The sequence below is a fragment of the Salmo salar genome, chromosome 07 (genome assembly GCF_965601325.2).
Source record: "Salmo salar chromosome 07, fSalSal1, whole genome shotgun sequence".
Lineage (NCBI taxonomy): Eukaryota > Metazoa > Chordata > Actinopteri > Salmoniformes > Salmonidae > Salmo > Salmo salar.
The window spans coordinates 14,061,854-14,079,754 of record NC_138297.1 but is presented as its reverse complement, the minus strand read 5'-3'; the positions used below and the strand labels follow the sequence as shown (position 1 = coordinate 14,079,754).

At 43.3% G+C, this 17,901-nt stretch overlaps 1 protein-coding gene across 4 annotated transcripts in view; it reads left to right on the top strand.

The window, feature by feature from the left end:
- afap1 (actin filament associated protein 1) overlaps positions 1 to 17,901 on the top strand; it is a 143,663-nt gene that overhangs the window by 47,817 nt on the left and 77,945 nt on the right. Inside the window, exon 1 of one of the 4 annotated variants that reach the window (XM_014206537.3) lies at positions 14,244 to 14,884. The exons of 1 other annotated variant lie outside the window; for it this stretch is intronic. In XM_014206537.3, the coding sequence (XP_014062012.1) occupies positions 14,833 to 14,884 (52 nt within the window). In that variant the 5' untranslated portion in view covers positions 14,244 to 14,832. Of the gene's footprint in view, positions 1 to 14,243; positions 14,885 to 17,901 lie in introns of those variants that run through there. 2 more of the 4 variants (XM_014206538.3, XM_014206541.3) reach the window with 2 other exon arrangements.

Below are 17,901 nucleotides of genomic sequence, written 5' to 3'. Positions count from 1 at the left end.
CGCAGGCGTCTGTCAAAAACAATGAGTACTGTATGTATGTGAATTGAGACTATGCTGTTGTGCTAAGAACATTCCAAAGCGGTTCATTGGCTGTCAGTCAGGTTTCACATTGGGATAGGATGCTGATAATTACATTACCATTTACTATGACATACAGGGCATTCGGAAAGTATTCAGATCCCTTGACTTTTTCCACATTTTGTTTCATTACAGCCTTATTCTAAAATGTATAATTATATTTTTTGGCTCATCAATCTACACACAATACCCCATAATGACAAAGCAAGTATTCAGAAACATTACTCAGTACTTTGTTGAAGCACCTTTGGCAGTGATTACAGCCTCAAGTCTTCTTGGGTATGACGCTACACACTTGGCACACCTGTATCGGCAGGTTGGATGGGGAGCGTTGCGGCACAGCTATTTTCAGGTCTCTATAGAGATATTCGATCAGGTTCAAGTCCAGGTTCTGTCTGGGCCACTCAAGGACATTCAGAGACTTGTCCCGAAGCCACTCCTGCGCTCTCTTGGCTGTGTGCTCAGGTCTTGTTTCTCATGGTCAAAGAGTTTAGTCAGCTTGTGTTTTTATTTTTGCCATGGAGAAAATATTAAGCGATTAACTGACATTTAGTTGTTTTTTTTTGGTTATTAAACAACTAATTGACCGACGTAGGTTCAATTACTTGAATTCCATTTCATTTGTTGTTATTTTTGTCAGCCCAACGTGAAGTTTCTCTGGAGTGAAATCAAATCATTCACAAGAGAAATCAAGTCAAGAACTATGTGGGATGCTGGGCTGAAGGTAGTTGTAGTTTTCATTAAGCAAATATTCAACCTAGTTCTGCGCAGAAATGTGGTAATTAACTACAATGACCATAATCCAGTGTGCCTGTTTTTCAGAGAGGAAGAGGCGAAACGAGAGGTTTCACTCTCGCCAAAATCTGTCCAAAATAAACCCAATGCGTTTCTATGGGCTTATTTTGGACCTTAGCTTGTCGCCTGCTAGACTCTGCCGAGTCCCCAACAACCGGATGTTCCATTTCTTTCAGGGGAAGTGGAAAGCGAGCCCGTGACGCGCCTTCCGCGTTTGGACATTAACAATGCGACACTCTATCTTCACTCCCAACGACTCTCATTGTTAGGGCGGAGACATATATACAGATCTCTGGATGGATACACTTTTACGCCTGCTACGTTAGGTTAGATACACACAGACCCCATGAGAGAGGAATGTACACAACACAATGACGAGGGCTGGAGACAGTTCGTGAAAGTCTGCCTCGTCTACTTTGAAGAACTACTAAAGTTATTTTGTCAGACAGCTCTGCAGAATACTTAGGCAGGCTAGATAAATAGGATGATGAAAGACATTACAGCACGTGTCAAACTCATTCCACGGAGGCAGAGTGTCTGCGGGTTTTCACTCCTTCCTTGTACTTGATTGATGAATTAAGGTCACGGATTAGGAAGGAACTCCTCTCACCTGGTTGTCTAAGTCTTAATTGAAAGGAAAAAAACAAAAACCAGCAGACACAAGGCCCTCGATGGAATCAGTTTGATGGCCCCTGCCATATTGTATGATGAGCAGATAAGGTTAGATGGGCTGGCTGGCTGGCTGACTGCTACTGGCAGAGCAGAGATGATATTATGACTTTAAGGAATTAAACATAATAGTCATCAAATAAAAATATACATAACTGAAATATTGTATTATTTCATAGTAATTTCCTATTTTTCTATTGATGTCTACCCAATGTGGACCTGACAGAGACAATGGAATATTTGTTATGTTTTGGCAATTGAACGTTCACTATTTTTGGCTTTGGAATTTCTATTAAAAAGTTCAAAAATCATTAAAAAAAGTTATTGAAACCGAACCGACCTCAAAAACCACTAATAGCTCAGCACTAGTGCCTTAATAAGAGGTTAAAGGGCATTAGCAGTGTTTTCCACTAGCGTAGGCTATTACAGAGTCATATAAAGCCTGGTACTTTTTCCACTTCAATGAACTAGGCTACTTTTCAATTTGCTAGTCAGAAAAGTCTGCTGAGTCCTCTCTTACTAGAGTGAACAATATGCATCTTCTGCCCATCTATTGATAGGACAGGCGCCTGTCAATCACAAAGTGAGCGATGACAAGGAAACTGCTGATTTGACAGTCTGCTGTCTGTCCCGCTTCTCAGTACCTGGGTGTATGTGTTGTGTGGTTGCAGTCGAATTTCTACACAGAGGGAGAGCGCATTAATATGCACATCCCATATAATCTAACGACGAGTCGAATTCCACTTAGCCTTTTGTTTTCTGGCATATTCATTTATTTTCTTTTGTGTGCAGGGTCCAACATTAACGATAGCCCAACAGGGCCAGTAAAAACATGTGTGGGTTAGCTGATAATGAAGCTCACGCTTCAATTAAAGCAGGAAGCACCAGTGAATCAGTCAATAAAAAAGTGGTGAGATGAAACAGATGCTAACCTACAGGACTGTTTTGCTAGCACAGACTGGAATATGTTCTGGGATTCTTCCGATGTCATTGAGGAGTACACCACATCAGTCACTGGCTTCATCAATAAGTGCATTGATGACGTCGTCCCCACAGTGACTGTATGTACATACCCCAACCGGAAGCCATGGATTACAAGCAACATCCGCACTGAGCTAAAAGGTAAAGCTGCCACTTTCAAGGAGCGGGACTTATAAGCTTATAAGAAATCCCGCTATGCCCTCCGACGAACCATCAAACAGGCAAAGAATGAATACAGGACTAAGATGGAATCGTACTTCACCAGCTCCGACGCTCGTCAGATGTGGCAGGGCTTGCAAACTATTACAGACTACAAAGGGAAGCACAGCCGAGAGCTGCCCAGTGACACAAGCCTACCAGACGAGCTAAATTACTTCTATGCTCGCTTCGAGGTAAGTTACACTGAAACATACACAAGAGCATCAGCTGTTCCGGACGATTATGTGATCACGCTCTCCGCTACCGATGTGAGTAAGACCTTTAAACAGGTCAACATTCACAAGGCCGCAGGGCCAGACGAATTACCAGGACGTGTACTCTCAGCATGCGCTGACCAACTGGCAAGTGTCTTCACTGACATTTTCAACCTCTCCCTGTCTGAGTCTGTAATACCAACATGTTTCAAGCAGGCCACCATACAGTAGTCCCTGTGCCCAAGAATACTAAGGTAACCTGCCTAAATGACTACCGACCCGTAGCACTCACATCTGTAGCCATGAAGTGTTTTGAAAGGCTGGTCATGGCTCACATCAACATCATTATCCCAGAAACCCTAGACCCACTCCAATTTGCATACCACTCCAACAGATCCACAGATGAAGCAATCTCTATTGCACTCCACACTGCCCTTTCACACCTGGACAAAAGGAACACCTATGTGAGAATGCTATTCATTGACTACAGCTCAGTGTTCAACACCATAGTGCCCTCAAAGCTCATCACTAAGCTAAGGACCCTGGGACTAAACACCTCCCTCTGCAACTGGATCCTGGACTTCCTGACGGGCCGCCTCCAGGTGATAAGGGTAGGTAAAAACACATCCGGCACGCTGATCCTCAACACGGGGGCCCCTCAGGGGTGCGTGCTCAGTCCCCTCCTGTACTCCCTGTTCCCTCATGACTGCACGGCCAGGCACGACTCCAACACCATCATTAGGTTTCCAGAGACAGCCTATAGGGAGGAGGTCAGAGACCTGGCCTTGTGGTGCCAGATCAAGTGAAAGGAGATGATTGTGGACTACAGGAAAAGGAGGACCGAGCACGCCCCCATTCTCATCAACTGGGCTGTAGTAGAGCAGATTTAGAGCTTCAAGTTCCTTGGTGTCCACATCACCAACAAACTAACATGGTCCAAACACACCAAGACAGGCGTGAAGAGGGCACGACAAAATGTATTCCCCTGCAGGATACTGAAAAGATTTGGCCTGGGTCCTCAGATCCTCAAAAGGTTCTACAGCTGCAACATCGAGAGCATCCTGACGGGTTGCATCACTGCCTGGTATGGCAACAGCTCGGCCTCCAACCGCAAGGCGCTATAGAGGGTAGTTCTTACGGCCCAGTACATCACTGGGGCCAAGCTTCCTGCCATCCAGGACCTCTATACCAGGTGGTCAGAGGATGGCTCTAAAAATTGTCAAAGACTCCAGCCACACCAGTCATAGACTGTTCTCTCTGCTACTGCACGGCAAATGGTACCAAATTACCAAGTCTAGGTCCAAGAGGCTTCTAAACAGCTTCTACCCCCAAGCCATAAGACTCCTGAACATCTAATCAAATGGCTACCCAGACTATTTGCATTGCCCCCCGCCCTCTTTTACGCTGATGCTACTCTCTGTTATTATCTATGAATAGTGACTTTAATAATTCTACCTACATATACATATTACCTCAACTAACCGGTGCCCCTGCACATTGACTCCGGTACCCCCTGTCTATAACCTCGCTATTTTTATTTTACTGCTGCTCTTTAATTATTTGTTACTTTTATTTCTTTCTTTTTTTGTTATTTTTCTTAAAACTGCATTGTTGGTTAAGGGCTTGTAAGTAAGCATTTCACTGTAATGTCTACACCTGTTGTATTTGACGCATGTGGCAAATTAAACTTGATTTGATCCGTGAGTTGTTGTGTTTCTGGGTGGCCAGATGGCTAGCAACAATTACAAAAAAACCTGCCATGTGGTTAATCGTAAGTGGCTTCTTTCAGCTAGTTTCATCTTGTTCTTGATACCAGGTCTTGTTTTGAGGGGTTTTGACTGATTTTCATCAATGCTAATATGACAACAAATTTGCTAGCTGGCTAACCAACAACTGTAGCAAATGTTTTTGACAGACAACAAGTATTCAATCTAAACTTTGGAGACGAAATATAGCTTATGTTATCAACAATCTAAGCCAACCCCTTCTGTTTTGCCCCATAGTTGCGCACAGGTGAGTTTTGTTGCTAAACAACCACAGGTCGGTTTTTGTTGCTAAACAACCACAGGATGGTTTTGTTGCTAAACAACCACAGGTCGGTTTTTGTTGCTAAACAACCACAGGTTGGTTTTGTTGCTAAACAACCACAGGTCGGTTTTTGTTGCTAAACAACCAACCCATCTATAGGACCAGTAACTTTTCAGCACATTTTTGAATTCCAGTTCAACATTTACCTGCTCTGTCGCAGTCTACCATTGAAAACCATTGAAGACTACATGCGTAAAAGTCATGCTATTTGTATTTGTACAATATGATTGGCTGTTCATTCAAGCACCACCATAGTCCCGCCAGCACATGCTAGCTCTATCATTCTATTTGATGAGCTTGTTTATTTTAGGGAAAGTGATTTACAAAAGTAAACCTTCAATAGTGAATATACTATCAGTATGCTGGCTACTGTTGCTACTGTAGTATGCAAAGAAAAGCTACAAAAAGACACCTAGCATTCCTCTTGGCTAGCCTACTGTAGCCATGTCCATATCTCTTTTGGAACGCATGTCTTAAAGTGGCAGCGTCCTATTTTCAAATCTTCTCAAAATGGCATACCTTAGAAACAAAAATGAATGCAATTAATACAATGCAATTCTAAAGAATAGAGTAATGACTTAGATTGTTAAATTATATTACACAGCTTTTTAATACATTATATTACACAGCTTTTTAATACATATCACAATAACTAATAGCAGAATATAGAGAGAAAACATGCCAAACAATAGGCCCTGCATGACCCCAATGCATTTAAGAACTACAATGTCCAGGCCAGTAGAAATTCTGTTCGGGCCAGTTGATTTTTGGCCAAAGGTTAACGTTGGACCCTAACGTGTTTCATATACAGCCACAGAGTGGTGGTGCACAGGCTATTTACTGTGCTTTGATTGACGAACAGCAGGACTAGTTTATAAAAGGTGTTGAACTGACTGAATAAAGTCAATCTCATATAGCCTTCCCATTCATAAATCATACAACGTAGTTATATGTCCATGGTATCTCATCTGGACAAGTAAACTAAAGATCTCGTTTGTATTGTCGATATGAAGTCCATCAGGACTTGCCAGACAGTGACGTTAAAGTGAGTGATTCTTCAGTATCCTACCGAATCGCATCGGTAAGAGAGCTATTCGTTTGACTCCCTAATTTGCATACTGGTAGGCTTTTTGGCGATCTGCAGATAAATGATTAAAACAGTAGATGAAAATAGTGAATCCTCACTGCAGGAACAATATGTAGGCTAGTGGAGAGAGAGCCTCACTCTGGTCCAAAATATGATAAAAGAAAACAGATTGAATTGTTTTAAAAAGCTAATGATATTTGTATGTTATTTTCAAAGACATTGATCTAGGTCTAGTGATTTAATCAACATGTTGACAATGGACTGCTGTTTTCTGTGTAGCGAAGGCCATGATTAAGTTATACCTGTATTGCAGATAGCTGAGAGAACACATCTTAAAATAAATCTTAACCACCCCAGCCGAATAGAAAAAGCTGGCTAATCCATATGCTTGTGGAAAACACCAGATGATTTTCCTCCATTTGTGATACTTAACCCACCTGATGAGATCTTCCCCCTTTCAGAAGAGACTTCCTGTCTGTGAATAGGACACAATTAGGGTGTGTGTTTGTGTTTGTGTTTGTGTGACTGTAATACATTGTCCATTTAGTGAATAGAGGGTAGGGCATGTTCTGAATGGAATTCCTTTGGAAGTCTGTCGTCTGATAATACACTACATGACCAAAAGTATGTGGACACCTGCTCTTCGAACATCTCATTCCAAAATCATGGTGATTAATATGGAGTTGGACCCCCCTTTGCTGCTATAACAGCCTCCACTCTTCTGGGAAGGCTTTTCACTAGATGCTGGAACATTACTGCGGGGACTTGCTTCCATTCAGCCATAAGACCATTATAGAGGTCTGGCACTGATGTTGGGCGATTAGGCCTGGCCCGCAGTGGGCCTTCCAATTCATCCCAAAGGTGTTCGATTGGGTTGAGGTCAGGGCTCTGTGCAGGCCAGTCAAGTTCTCCCAAACTGATCTCGACAAGCCATTTCTGTATGAACCTCACTTTGTGCATGTGAGCATTGTCATGTGGAAACAGGGAAGGGCCTTCCCCAAACTGTTACCACAAAGTTGGAAACACAGAATCATCTAGAATGTCATTGTATGCTGTCGCGTTAAGATTTCCCTTCACTGGAATTAAGTGGCCTAGCCCAAACCATGAAAAACAGCCCCAGACTATTATTCCTCCTCCACCAAACTTTACAGTTGCATTATGCATTGGGGCAGGTAGCGTTCTCCTGGCATCCACCATACCCAGATTCGTCCGTCGGAATTCCACAAATCCTTATCCCACATTCTGGGTTGTTTTGTTGTAAGGGTGACAATGTTGAATGTGAAAAAGAACACCTTGGTAGTTGTTATGAAGACGCTATCTCCCCTAAACCTTTGCCAACAGATGTTTTACTATGTAGGGCCCTCTAGATTACAGAAGATTAGTTGAGGCCAACAAGCATTAAATTGAGTTCTATCTTTACTCTGTTTGATTGTCTGTTTCGTTAGGGTTGACCCTGGAAAGATAAGTGTTTTTAGAACTTCTTATTCACTGTGGACTAGAGATGTGATTCTTCCTCTGATAACACAAATTCCACCCAAATCAAAGACAATAACTTCAAAAGGAGACATCTTTGTAATCTCTTCTTTCTACTTTGACTCTGGCAACCCCTGACTTTTTTTATAATGCCTGTTCAAGGCAATAGAACAATAGGGAATAGAACACTAGAACAATAGGCAATAAAACACTAGAACAATAGGGAATAGAACACTAGAACAATAGAAAATAGAACAATCGGGAATATAACAATAGGCAAGAGAACAATAGGCAATAGAACACTAGAACAATAGGCAATAGAACACTAGAACAATAGGCAATAGAACACTAGAACAATAGGCAAGAGAACACTAGAACAATAGGGAATATAACACTAGAACAATAGGCAATAGAACACTAGAACAATAGGGAATAGAACACTAGAACAATAGGCAATAGAACACTAGAACAATAGGCAATAGAACACTAGAACAATAGGCAATATAACACTAGAACAATAGGCAATATAACACTAGAACAATAGGGAATAGAACATGAGAACAATAGGGAATAGAACACTAGAACAATAGGCAAGAGAACAATAGGCAATAGAACACTAGAACAATAGGGAATAGAACACTAGAACAATAGGCAAGAGAACAATAGGCAATAGAACACTAGAACAATAGGCAAGAGAACAATAGGCAATAGAACACTAGAACAATAGGGAATAGAACACTAGAACAATAGGGAATAGAACACTAGAACAATAGGGAATAGAACACTAGAACAATAGGGAATAGAACACTAGAACAATAGGCAAGAGAACAATAGGCAATAGAACACTAGAACAATAGGCAATAGAACACTAGAACAATAGGGAATAGAACACTAGAACAATAGGGAATAGAACACTAGAACAATAGGGAATAGAAATAGGCAATAGAACACTAGAACAATAGGGAATAGAACACTAGAACAATAGGGAATAGAACACTAGAACAATAGGGAATAGAACTAGAACAATAGGGAATAGAACACTAGAACAATAGGGAATAGAACACTAGAACAATAGGGAATAGAACACTAGAACAATAGGGAATAGAACACTAGAACAATAGGGAATAGAACACTAGAACAATAGGGAATAGAAATAGGCAATAGAACACTAGAACAATAGGGAATAGAAATAGGGAATAGAACACTAGAACAATAGGGAATAGAACACTAGAACAATAGGGAATAGAACACTAGAGCAACAGGGAATAGAACACTAGAACAATAGGGAATAGAACACTAGAGCAACAGGGAATAGAACACTAGAACAATAGGGAATAGAACACTAGAACAATAGGCAATAGAACACTAGAACAATAGGGAATAGAACACTAGAACAATAGGGAATAGAACACTAGAACAATAGGGAATAGAAATAGGCAATAGAACAAGCTCTGACTGACGGTAGAAAGTCAGTGGGGGTCGCCATTTTGGATGGATACAGAGACATCTAACCTTATAGCACAGTGGGCCAACTTTACAGCTCTAACTGGAGCCTGTGTCTGACTGGAGCTGACTGGAGCCTGTGTCTGACTGGAGCCTGTGTCTGACTGGAGCCTGTGTCTGACTGGAGCCTGTGTCTGACTGGAGCTGACTGGAGCCTGTGTCTGACTGGAGCCTGTGTCTGACTGGAGTCTGTGTAGGGAAGCAATCACTCCAGCACCTCCAGGGGCCTAATCGTTTCATTGGAGGAGTGTTTGTTTAACACCGCCCCTACCAAGAGGCCCAAACCCCCATTCCCCTTAGCCGCTACCCCTCAGCCCCTAGACCCCCTCCCTCTTGTTGAGGGATTGAGGGGGTGGGTCGTGCGCCAAGAGGTTTTGACAGGCGCGCCTGGACTACCACAGGAGCTGTCCCTCTCTAAAACTAGGGAAAGACACACAGAGTCCACATGGGCTGGGCTCTGACTGCTTTTCCCCCACACACACACACACACACACACACACACAAACACTCTTTCATCGTAATACATACACACACACACACACACACACACACACACACTCTCTTTCATCGTAATACACACATGCATGCACAAAAGAGAGCAAGCATGCACGCAAGCACAAGTTGCTCGGCGTACACATCGCTGAGAATCTGAAATGGTCCACCCACACAGACAGTGTGGTGAAGAAGGAGCAGCAGTGCCTCTTCAACCTCAGGAGGCTGAAAAAATGTGGCTTGGCCTCAAAGACATTCAGAAGGCGAGGTCAGTACAGGTGCATCAAAGATGGGACTGAGAGACTGAAAAACAGCTTCTATCTCAAGGCCGTCAGACTGTTAAATAGCCATCACTAGCCGGCTACCACCCGGTTACATAACCCTGCACCTTAGAGGCTGCTGCCCTATATACACTACCATTCAGAAGTTTGGGGTCACTTAGAAATTTCCTTGTTTCTGAAAGAAAAGCAATTTTTTTTGTCCATTGAAATAACATCAAATTGATCAGAAATACAGTGTAGACATCGTTAAGGCCAGCATCCAAGAGTCGCCTCTTCACTGTTGACGTTGAGACTATTTAATGAAGCTGCCAGTTGAGGACTTGTGAGGCGTCTGTTTCTCAAACTAGACACTCTAATGTACTTGTCCTCTTGCTCAGTTGTGCACCGGGGCCTCCCACTCCTCTTTCTATTCTGGTTAGAGACAGTTTGCGCTGTTCTGTGAAGGGAGTAGTACACAGTGTTGTACGAGATCTTTAGTTTCTTGGCAATTTCTCGCATGGAATAGCCTTCATTTCTCAGAACAAGAATAGACTGACGAGTTTCAGAAGAAAGGTCTTTGTTTCTGGCCATTTTGAGCCTGTAATCAAACCCACAAATACTGATGCTCCAGATACACAACTAGTCTATAGAAGGACAGTTTTATTGCTTCTTTAATCAGAACAACAGTTTTCAGCTGTGCTAACATAACTGCAAAAGGGTTTTCTAATGCTCAATTAGCCTTTTAAAATGATAAACTTGGATTAGCTAACACAACGTGCCATTGGAACACAGGAGTGATGGTTGCTGATAATGGGCCTCTGTACGCCTATGTAGATATTCCATTAAAAATCTGCCGTTTCCAGCTACAATGGTCATTTACAACATTAACAATGTCTACACTGTATTTCTGATCAATTTGATGTTATTTTAATGGACAAAAAAAAATGTTTTTCTTTCAAAAACAAGGACATTTCTAAGTGACCCCAAACTTTTGAACGGTAGTGTGTATGGACATGGAATCACTGGTCAATTTAATAATGGAACACTGGCCACTTTAATCATGTTTACATACTGTTTTACTCATTTCATATGTACAGTATGTACTGTATTCTACATTGCTCGTCTTAATATTTATATATTTCTAAATTCCATTATTTTAATTTTAGATTTGTGTGTATTGTTGTGAATTGTTAGATACTACTGCACTGTTGGAGCTAGGAACACAAGCATTTCACTACACCCACAATAACATTTGCTAAATATGTGTATGTGACCAATAACATTTGATTTGATATTTCTTTCTCTCCCTCTCTATCCCCCACATGCGTTCTCCTACGTTCCCTCTATCTCTTTCTCTCTCCCATCACATATTTTCTGTCCTTCACTCTATTTCTCTCTTTCCCCCCAAATCGTCATGTCATCATATTGCTGGATGACAGACTCTTTGCAGGGTTGGGAGGGTTAGTGTGAGCCAGCATGTCTGTGTTCCTACCACTCTATAGACCATCGAGGTCCAAAGTCTCTGAACACTGGGCTACAGACTGGGAACAAGGCCAGTGTTGTGACACAACCCCCAGATCTGTGTCCTTAATTCAATAAATGAATCTGGAGGTGAGAAAAGGTTATTTGTGTCACGGATGTTTTGCATAGAGCCTAAAGTGTGTTCTGGACATGTGACTCCGGTCGATAGACCACCTAGTTCACTCAACTCCAACCCCCCAACACACACACACACAGAAACGTGTACACACACACACACACACACACACAGAAACATGTACACACACACACACAGAAACGTGTACACACACAGAAACGTGTACACACACATACACACACACACAAACATGTACACACACACACACAGAAACGTGTACACACGCATACACACACACACACACACACACAGAAACGTGTACACACACACACACACACACACAGAAACGTGTACACACACACACATACACAGAAACATGTACACACACACAGGTTTTTCCATGGAGAAAAGCCAAGGAGAGATTATCTTGATTCTACGAAGGGGCCCCCCTCAATGTCCCCCAATGTGCTCTCCAGCACTGTTGAGGGAAGTATATAGAGATGGAGCCACACCCAGTGTTGTGATATGGGGAGATCCTATATTTTAATAGTAACAGTGTGTAGCAACACCCAGTGTTGTGATATGGGGAAATCCCATATCTATATTTTAATAGTAACAGTGTGGAGACAGCAGGGTGTCAGTGACAACAGTTTCATGGCTACAAGTGTGTGTGTGTGTGTGTGTGTGTGTGTGTGTGTGTGTGTGTGTGTGTGTGTCCATTAGGTTATCGTTGTCATGCAGCCAAACACTGACATCAACACTGACTTTCACAAAGCCCAGATCAGCCAATAAAGAGTTGATGCAAGAGATACAATCCGTCGCAAGTATACAACTAGTATACAACCAGTATACAACGTGTGTGTGTACGTGTGTGCAGAAACACTTCAGGTTGTGCATTCAATTCAGGTTAAAGGTTGACACCTTGCATGGTCACACTATAGCATATCCTCCTGTCTTGTACACACTCTCTGCCTCAAACACACATTCAAAGAAACACAACACACACACACCTCCACTTGGCCCATCCATTGCATCACATCTTTAACACTATAACTGGTGTAAACGGGTCCATCTTTCATCACCCTCCAGCTCAGCTTCCTCTCTGAAGCCGGGCGGCAGGTAGACTAGTGGTTAGAGCGTTGGACTAGTAACCGAAAGTTTGCTGGATCGAATCCCCAAGCTGACGAGGTAAAACTCTGTCGTTCTGCCCCTGAACAAGGCAGTTAACCCACTGTTCCCTGGTAGGCTCTCATTGTAAATAAGAATTTGTTCTTAACTGACTTGCCTGGTTAAATAAAAGCTGCATTGGTCATGTTATATAATAAAATCTGCTCTCAACTCAACAAGAACTCCTCCCATTGGTCATGTTATTTACTACAGGTAGCCTAGTGGTTAGAGGGTTGGGCCAGTAACCGAAACATTGCTGGATGGAATCCCCGAGCTGGCAAGGTAAAAATCTGTCGTTCTGCCCCTGAGTAAGGCAGTTTAACCCACTGTTTCCCAGGTGCCGAAGATGTGGATGTCAATTTAAGGCAGCCCCCCGCACCTCCTCTGTACAACTGACTATGTATCCCCCCTTCCCTTTCCCTACTAGCTAAAGTCTGTTCTCAACTCAACAAGCACTCGTCCTTCCACTAGTTTCCTGTACAGTAATTAACCCACTTAAGGGGCATCTGGGACTACATACCATAATACACAGCATACACTAGCTGTAAGGAATGCCACGTTGGATCTACTACAGGTCTCACAACCTGCCCTGCTGTAAACCCGTCCTGCTGTAAACCCGTCCTGCTGTAAACCCGTCCTGCTGTAAAGCCATCCTGCTGTAAACCCGTCCTACTGTAAACCTGTCACCTGTCTTGCTGTAAACCTGCTACCTGTCCTGCTGTAAACATGTCCTACTGTAAACCTGTCCTGCTGTAAACCTGTCTTGCTGTAAACCTGTCTTGCTGTAAAACCGTCACCTGTCTTGCTGTAAACCTGCCACATGTCCTGCTGTAAACATGTCCTACTGTAAACCTGTCCTGCTGTAAACCTGTCTTGCTGTAAACCTGTCCTGCTGTAAACATGTCCTACTGTAAACCTGTCATGCTGTAAACCTGTCTTGCTGTGAAGCTGTTTTACTATATTGTGTTTACATTTTTCTTGTTTCTTGAACCAGCAAAGTGAGATGTGCGTGAGATAAAAGCTTGCTGGTGGATTTGACCACATTGTTTTGACAGACCTGTCCAAGGTAATCAGCTCCGAACACAAAATGTGTGTGGTAGTCCTTTTCTGGCTATTTGACCTAACCCAACACTCTACTAACATACAGTAGAGGTGAAGGTTAGGTTGCAAGGCACACACCCACGAGTGTTTAGGTTATAGTACACAAAAACCTTAATTACATATGTCTTGGTTTCATATGTGTCAATGTGCACATGGTATAGGTTTTCAGTTCAGCGTTTCCATAGCATACCTACCTAATCTATTCAACACTGGTGAGTCTTGAGTTGGAGGAGGTAGATGTCCTGCTACTGTATGTATGTATCCCTGTATTGCAACTTGAGCTGCAGTCTCCTTCATATCTGTCATGGCTGGCTTTTGTTCTCCCCTTCGGACACAGGACACAAAACTGCACGATTCGGCCCCTGTACGTGCGGGGGTGTGCGGGGTGCAGGGACAGACGCGACCGGTCCTTAATTACCTACTATTACCATAAGCTGTCGATTTCCCCCATCCCTAGGGGCGAGCCAGCCCGAGTTCAATATCCCATCTGTCGCAGAGCAAAAGGGGGAGAGCGGGGCTAGTCCTCTCTGGCCGTACGTGTTTTTATTTTTTTTCCTGAGCTAACTGCAAACTTCCAGACAGAGAGTGCTGGGCGGAGAGAAATAGTTGGGTCTCATTTTACAGCGAAGAGAGAGAAGGAGATACAGAAAAACAGTGAAGGGGACAGATGTTAAAGCGCAGTCTTCCCTCGGCTCACTTGCTTATAAGACACGAGTAGCTCCCTATATTATAGCTGCCTGTCAGTACCGTGGTGCAAAACTGCAGATGCAAGCAGCATTCAAACAAGATCCGCTCTGTTTCTGAGCCGAGCACGACATGCAGGCACAGGCAGTTTGACTAGCGAGAGTTTTGAAAGAGGGAGGAGGACGGAAGGAAGGAAGGAAGCAAAGAGGGAAGAGGAGGAGAAAAGAGCCGGAGAAACGTTTGAAAGGATACGCGAGACCGGAGACGTTACCGGTTGGTCACCGTGAAGAAAGGCTATTCAAAGCTGGTATCGCGGGGAAAATCTATCCTCGGATAAACAGACAAGGGTCTGTCGTTGGCCGCTGTCGGGTGGGGAGAGGGATTTTATTGATATTCGGCAGCTGCCGGGAACGCGCCTGATTCCGTTTGCTGTTTGGGGAATAGATGCGCTGGGAAGCCACGATGCGGAGCGATCCCATTTTGTTCGCCTCCAGGGGTGAGTGTCTATTTTAACGTTATCATGCGCTTTGTTTCAGTGGCGCCAACAACTGGCCGCGGAAATTATTGATATGTATGAAGAATATATTTACAATCACCCCTTGATAGTCTGTTGGTTTTAAAATGAAACAGTTCAATAGGCAACACACTCACTGGAAGTGAAAAGCAGCGGAATTGATTATATCTTGTCACGACAATGAATGGTTTATAACAATGTATATCCTAATACTAACAATGCATTACTGTTTATCATTATCATCCTGCATTGTAAAATGTCATTTCAGCTTTGCTACAATTAAGTCGTCTAATGAATACAGTTCTTTGTGCAGTTACGTTCCCTCTCATAACTGAGACAGAGAGACACAGAGAGAGAGACACATAGGGGGTTGCTGCGAGCTGGAGGCTGGAAAGACTGCTGACCACCGCTGGCTCCTGGAAGTGTCTTAAGGATCATGGTTTTGTTGTCCATGGAATTATGCGTTGCGACTGTAGTAGCCTAGCTGGTTACAACCTGAGCCTTCCCCGTCCTTTACCCTCCCTCAAGCCAACTACACTGGTGAATAGCAGCCCTTACGGTGTCCAGGCAGTCCCGCATGATAATCACTGGATTATGCCCTAGCTGGGCGCAGCTGCCGCCCACTGACTCTGGACGAAGTGACACCTTATATCCAGGGAAGCGCACTTGGCGTGCCTTATGGGGCATGCGTTTTACGCGCTCATTGATTTGGGGGCATTACCTTTGCTAGTGTACCACCAGTTAATGAGGGCAACATTAGTTTCCATAGCAGCCGTGAAATCCTTATGTTTATGTTCCACTCTTTTTCTAAATCAATGTTGGCGTCATATTAGGCTTTACACTAATGAAGCTATTGTTCTATCATGTTACTTTACACACATTATTGCGGGGTGCTACTCAAATGTTACCATGGTGTTATAAATCATGTGTTACATAGGACCACATACTTAAGGTCAACCAAGAGGTAATTTAAGATTTTCCCTGAGGTCAATAACATAGTCGTGGTTTGACAACACCAAGTGGCTCCATATCTCTTGTTTCTCTGCAGGAGACTGTATCCTTACAATAACACAACCTGTCTCCAGTGTTAGCCTCTTCCAGCTACTTGGGTTGGCAGCTGCGCGGTACCAGGTAGCTCTGCGACATATTCCGGCTTCACATTTGGTGGCGTCCCGACAGACAACTATTGTGTAGTAATGCTGTAATGTCAAATCCACGCCACATGAGAATGTGAAAAGTGTGTTTTGGCTGGAGGGTGTTTTTAGGTTTTGTATTGCGATCAGCCTACCCACCAGTGGGGGTACTAGCAGCAGGCAACTAGCTTGGCACTTAGAAATAAATCCATTTCTTTCAGCAAGTCCCTGTTTCTAAACCCTTACGAGGTGCCATTTGAGAGCAATACGAATGGAGTGTTAATGTGTTTATTGCTGTTTATTAATGTAGTTTTCCCCTCGGTCGGAAACCCTCAGAAGATGTGGTATTAATTGGCACCGCGTTGGGTGCCTGTGATGTGGGCATGGTGTCAGTGATTTAGCCCCCTTCGTTGGTTAGCCCATTTAGGGGAAAGGGATACCCCACCCAGCACCCCAATGATAATGGATTTTTAAAGGTTTTCACGTGTCAGAAAATCCATCAGGACCACCTTTCAACAGCAGGAAATCCCGATCCAACGAAGAGGAGAAGAGAGATGAATTTATTTTTTATAATCCCTCACCGAAGTCAATCATTGAACTTGCATTCAGTAACAGAGAGTTTAATTCCAACACTAATTGGAGACCCTTGGCCCACCCCCGTTAATAGCCTTACCTTATGCACATTGGAAAACCAATGTGATGAAGAGCCATTATGTGACTGACCGCCATTGATTCAGATTTATATGAGACTTGTGTCATACAGTATAACTGTCATTCAGTATGACTGTCATATGGTGTGGCCATCATATAGTGTAACTGTGCCCTTATCCAATACAAATCCAAGGCCCTTTGACTTGATGTAACATTGGTTTTGCAATAACAGCTACAAGTGTTGTTGATCATTTCTCATTAGCCCGTAGCCTGAAGTAATAGGCTTAACAGCCTACATAAAAGGATGAGCCTGTTAGCTTGTCTGTCTGGGGCAAAGATTTAAGATTAAGGATGGAACTACCGCTAGCCTTACAGGGTTAGGGTGGGGTCTGTCTCAGCCAATTGTGGGGTCGTGGATTTAGGGAGGGGCACAAGGGTGGCTTTTGGAATAGAAACAATGACATGGCTGAAAATGGAAGTGATGGAAGAAGAAAGGGTGGTTGTGGTCCGTGTTTGGGTGGAGTCTAATGGGAATAAACACGTCAAAGACCGTCTGGTTAGGAGATGTCAATCAAAAGGCAAGTGGCTTGAATTTGAACTTCGCAGTAGATAACTTGGCATTGGGCCAATACATGGATGGCTCTATTTTTACCACAAACGTTAAGTATGAGATGGGAACCAGAATGCTCATCTCATCTGCCTCCTATCCTCTTTGGCTTTCTTTATTTATTGGTTGAATGCAATTGGCTGGTGACATTACAACAGTCCAGGATGGAATACCATCCTCCCTGCACCACCAAGTCTCCTCCATCCTTCCATTCCTCCAAGAAAGATGAGTCCAACTGAAATCCAGAGCCTCTAACCACCATCCTCTTCTCCTTTCCTCACTCCATCCCCCACTTCGTGGTATGGTTTCACATTGAGTGCTTTGTAATTATCCTCTTACACATACTGGAGGAGTTTCACTCTCTCTTTCTGTCTCTTTCTTTCTGTCTCTTTCTGTCTCGCTCCCTTACTTTCCTCTCTCTCCCCTCTTTCTGTTCCCTGTCTCTCTCTGAACTACAGAATCCAACTTCCCGTCTCTCAGATGAGGTTTTGAGCAGTAGATCAGTCTGACTCAGATGTTTGTGGTTTGGCCATAGAGATAGATAGAGGACTCATCTTTATATCTGCGCTATTATAGCGTCTGTGACAGTATGGGCAGCGCCATTGAGG